We start from the raw sequence: 5,000 nt of genomic DNA, 5'->3' as shown, positions 1-5,000 counted from the left end.
TCTTACACCTCTTTTGTACTTAACTCCACTTCTACATCCTCTAGCCAAGATGCCTCTCATGGTGACCAACTTCCTCCTACCAGATGTTGCTCCAGAAGGAGGTTGCTTCTGTAGGATCAGGTAACATTGTTTCTCTTCGTTCCTTTCTATCTAGTGTTTTGTAGAACAGCTTCTGGCTGGTTCTAAACAGGTCGTTCTGTTTGAACTGTTGACATCTCTCGTCGTATCTTTTGATCTTGACTCCACCTGCTTTGATGTTCTGTTTCCACATGCATGAGACATACAAAGAGCCCCTTTCCTCAAGATGATAATTTCTGTTCAACCTTTCCCTCTCTCTTTGTTTCAGTTTCATGTTTCCTCTTCGGACTTCCTCAATCTTGCTCCGGTCTTTTCGCCAAGTTTCGATATTCTCTTTAATCCTTCTCTTCAAGAATGGCTCTTCAGTTCTTCTCCCTTTCCTCCCTTTTATCATTCCCATTCTTTCTGTAGTGTTATATGCATCTGCATACATTAAAGAATTCAGTTCAGTAATGTCGTGCGTCTGAATCCTTTTGACGGCTTCATTGATTTTGCAACTTCAGCTTTCAGCTTCGTTCTTTCGCACGACTTCAGTGATGGTAATCCTATTCTCTCTTCTAGTTGTATAGTTTCTAGGATCCTGTGCCTAAGGGCCTCCAATTCTGGGCTGATCTCTGTTTGTAATTCTGCAGCAGTGAAAACGTTAGGTTCCTCTTCACGTTGGTGTTCTTCTTGGGTATGAGATGCTGTTGCATGGTCTGGTGTATCTGTGGTAAAAGGCTCCGTACTTTGAGTTTCCTGATGTTCATGGTCTGGTGTATCTGTGGCATGGAGCTCTGTAGTCTCAATTTCCTGATGTTCATGCCTTACTCGTATGGTTATTTGCTCTTGCTCCACAGTCTCTAGCCACGTCTTGTTCTTAATCTGGCGTACTTGATCAGTCAATCTCTGCTCGGTGACTCCTGTTAGTTCGTTGTTGATGTTACGGGCCTTCCACAAGTCTAGCAATCTTTTCTGTACCCTCGCCTCTCTGGTTCACTCCTGAGGTAATACTCAAACAACCGTTTATTATCCTCCTTCGTGCACCAAAAATCAAAACATTGGACCACGAGCCCACAGGCACGAATTTCATGAATTTGCGGTTATATTAAATCGCAACCTGTGATTTATAAATGGAGCGAGTGATTTATAAATCGCAAATGAAAGTTATAAATCGCAAAGCTGGTAACCTTGCGATTTATAAAACGCAAAGTTTGTAATCTTGCGATTTGTAAATCGCAAAGTTCTTAATCTTGCGATTTATAAATCGCAAAGTTGGCAATCTTGCGATTTGTAAATTACAAAGGCACTTCAATGTGTTATTTGTAAATTACAGGACAACTTTTGTGACATTTGATAAATAAAACAAAATATAGGAAACAAGTACATAAATAATATTTTTACGCTTGGCGTCCCATATGCGAGCAGTCTCTCTTTTGCTCTAGAATCGTTGAAACGAACGCGTACGTTAAACTTTAATGGCTGAAACTGCGGGTCGCTAATACCACGGGCATTGGTTTAGAGTGAAAATAGAGACTACAATGGTTTCATATTTCGTTTTGGAACCCCAGTAACAGACTGACAGCCCTCATCATTGTTCCTGTCATGCCCATTTGGAAAATATTCTCGCAGGAATCAATGAGCGTTTTTTTGCTGATAAGTTATATGTTATGTTCGTTTGCCAACAAAACTTGAATACCGTCTTGCACTTTTATTTTGCGGGGTTTTATCCACAAATAAAAGTCCCGCAAAAATAGCATGCTACACTGTAAAGTGATTCCACGCCAAATGAACAGCAACAAATAAAAAGCCGTCCATGTCGGATTTTACCCGTTTATTTATTGAGAGTTACTTCAAAATTATTTAAGACAATTTTCCATTGAAAATCAGAGCCGGTGAGCCTTCAGAAGCCAACAACCGAAGACATACTTGAGCGTGAATAGTATTTTTAGCGTCTCATGTCGGAAGGGAGAAGTAAGGCTTTCCCTGAACTTTAGTTTGGAGAAGCTTGGATTTACTACATTTCAAAGTTACTTGCTTTCTACTTGTGTGAAAGAGCAACAGAAGATCCCAGGACAAAGGAAGCAATGTCACCGAAGGAAGATTCAGGCGAATGTAATTTGCCATCAGCCTCACAGTTCGAAATCAAAAGCCTTCAAGCCTACCGCAGCTGATGATGGAAGCAAGGAATGCATGCTTGATATTTAATCCTTAAAGTGGTACTATGATCAAAAAATTATTTCCTTTTTTTCTTCAGATTTTGAAAGCGTGTTTGCTTAACACCTAACTGGCAAAATTTTGAGCTTTGAGTTTAGGTTTTGGATTTCACGGTCCGCCATTACTCACATTCAAAACTGGCTGATTGGACCTCAGAGGGTTGGATGTAGAGAAAATGACGTCATTTACTCACTAGCTTAAAATTTCAGCGTGTAAACGCAATTTATTACATATGCAAAACAAGGGTTTAAAAGTCTGAAAGCCCGAAACTTCCGTGCTGCATATTAATTCGGCCCCGTACACACTCATTGCATTCTTAAACTAGAGAGTCTTTGACGTCATTTTCTCCTCGACCCAGCTCTCTCAAGATTTTAAAGTTAGTAATGGCGGACCAATAAATAAGAAAATTCCAGTTTAAATAGACAGGTGTCTTTTTAAAATCAGAACTTAACACTTGGGTCAGTTAGTGTTTAGTTAACATGGTTTTGAAATCCAATGAAAAAAAAAATGTTTTTTTGGTCGTAGTACCACTTTAAGTTTTGGTGATTCAGAAACGACAGTGGCAAACAATCCTTTTCACAAAGCCAACTGTTGATTGATTATTTTGGCTATCATTGAATCGGATGAATCTTAGAATCGAAGAATAATTTCAAAAGCGTGTTACGTGTAAGGTGAAATCGTAAAATAGGTAGCATCGGAGGCTTTACTCCTAAAATAGTTTAAAATCTTAGTGGTATAAAATCGGAAAATAGTACCTGTAAATCGGTGTATACTATTTGTGCGGTTGGTACAGCAGCATCGATAACACTTTTCACAACAGTGAAACTTTGATTAATAAGGCTTTTAATGAAACCTGTGGGCAGAATGGCTAAAACATCTTGCTTTTCAAAAAGAGCGAATGTGACTCCTGTTCTTGTTTTAAATTCTCATCATAAACGGCCTCCAAATTAACGTGAATTTAGAGTTGATTGACATTTATCAAAGTTGACGTCATCGCTTCTCCCGAGATCAACCAATAACAACACTCCGTTACCGGAGCGCTGGGATTCCAAAACGCAATATGAAACCATTGCAGTCTCTATTTTGACTCTAAACCAACTCCCGCGGTAATAGCGACCCGCAGTTTCAATCATTAAAATTCAACATACGCGTTGTTTCAAGGATTCTAGATTATTATTTAGTTGTAACTGACTACATTTTATAATTTATTCAACAGACAAACCAAACATCACCTACCCAAGAGAGGCTGGTAAAAGCTTCATAGAGGGAAGCCATGTTAATATCAGTTGCACAGGAATAGGAAAAGTGGAACCAGGTGTGCAGTGGGGCCATGATGGCAGAGTTGTGAGTTCGGGATCCGGAACAGCTTATCTCAGTTTCAGTGATATCAAAAGATCAGATGAAGGCATATATACATGCAGAGCTAATAACTCTGCAGGAATTACAGAGAAGCAAGTGAATGTTACTGTGAACTGTAAGTTCCTTTATTCTATAATTACAATTTTTTTTTTTTTTGCAAAAGTATTATAGTGAGTATGATAAGCACTTATTTATTTATTTATTTATGCATTATACTGTACACTGTACAAGTCAGCGTTTTCAATAAGAGCCGGTGGCCGGCGAAACTCGGCAGCTATTGCACGTTAGCTCACCGCCTACTTTTTCTTGGAAAAAACCCCAAATTTTATGAATAATATGAGAAACATTTGCACATAACAAGAGAAGCTTGCATTCGGAGTAATTTCGGCATCGATTTCTGTTTTAATAGTAATACCAACTGAATTTATTCAATGCAATGAAAGGAAGAGATACCAGAGGTTATCCCTATGCGAGGGTATCCGTCCGGATGTTATTAATCTAGAGTCGATTATGAGGAGGGAGGAAAACCGGAGTACCCAGAGAAAAACCCTCATGGTCAGATTGAGATCGACTGAAACTCAGCCCACATACGACCTCCAGGCCAGGGTTGAACCTGGGTCGCAGAGGTGGGAGGCGCGGTTGAAAACCACTAAGCCATCCCGACTCCCTGTGTTTTCCTGTTCATTCGAACACCGAGCACACACGTTTTTGAAGCAGCGGTCCAGCAGCCCAGTACTTCGTGTAAGCTGCCTGATTTGTTAACTAATACATTTTCAATCACGACAAATGAAATACATTGCATTACATGCAAAGGAGCCTTAAAGGGGCTGAATTTTTCCAAAAAAAAAATTATAGCATTCATGTATTCTCTCTGAATTAAAAAAAAAAAGGCAAAATTTAATGATATTAGTCTTCTATTCAAATACCCTAAGTCGTGCTCCAGAATGCAGGAAATGCATTCTAAGAGGCCCAAACTCCCCTGCCTGTTATCCATTCTCCGCCTAATCCTCAGGTTTTGCTGCCTACTAAAATTTCTATTTCCCCGTATGTATGGAAAAAAAATCATTGACAGCTACAGAACTGTACTCTCCTGGGCTTTTCACGACTAATGAAGCAATTAATCAACAAATCTTTAAGATTTCCAACTGACAGGAGGAAGTGGAACTATGGTGGTACCCAGGGCCCAGTTCTTCAAAAGCCGATTAACGCTAACCCCAGATTAAAAATTAACCAAGGAGTTTATTTGTGTACTCCCAAATGCTGTTCATCGCTGATATTCGGCAAAACTTTACATTAGAAGAAGTCAATCTTGAAAAACAAAAATAAGCAAACCAAACTTTCACCAAAATAAAAAGTTGAAAACGTGA

General features: G+C 39.2%; 1 protein-coding gene across 3 annotated transcripts in view; it reads left to right on the top strand.

Moving 5' to 3' along the window:
- Window positions 1-5,000, top strand: part of LOC138029724 (uncharacterized) — a 128,621-nt gene that overhangs the window by 42,283 nt on the left and 81,338 nt on the right. For all 3 annotated transcript variants that reach the window (XM_068877483.1, XM_068877484.1, XM_068877482.1), the window contains one exon: window positions 3,491-3,748. In XM_068877483.1, the coding sequence (XP_068733584.1) occupies window positions 3,491-3,748 (258 nt within the window). The remainder of the gene's footprint in view (window positions 1-3,490; window positions 3,749-5,000) is intronic.

The sequence above is a fragment of the Montipora capricornis genome, chromosome 13, assembly GCF_036669925.1.
Source record: "Montipora capricornis isolate CH-2021 chromosome 13, ASM3666992v2, whole genome shotgun sequence".
In the NCBI taxonomy this organism is placed as follows: domain Eukaryota; kingdom Metazoa; phylum Cnidaria; class Anthozoa; order Scleractinia; family Acroporidae; genus Montipora; species Montipora capricornis.
The sequence above is the reverse complement of the archived record's forward strand: the minus strand, read 5'-3'. Positions and strand labels throughout refer to the sequence as shown.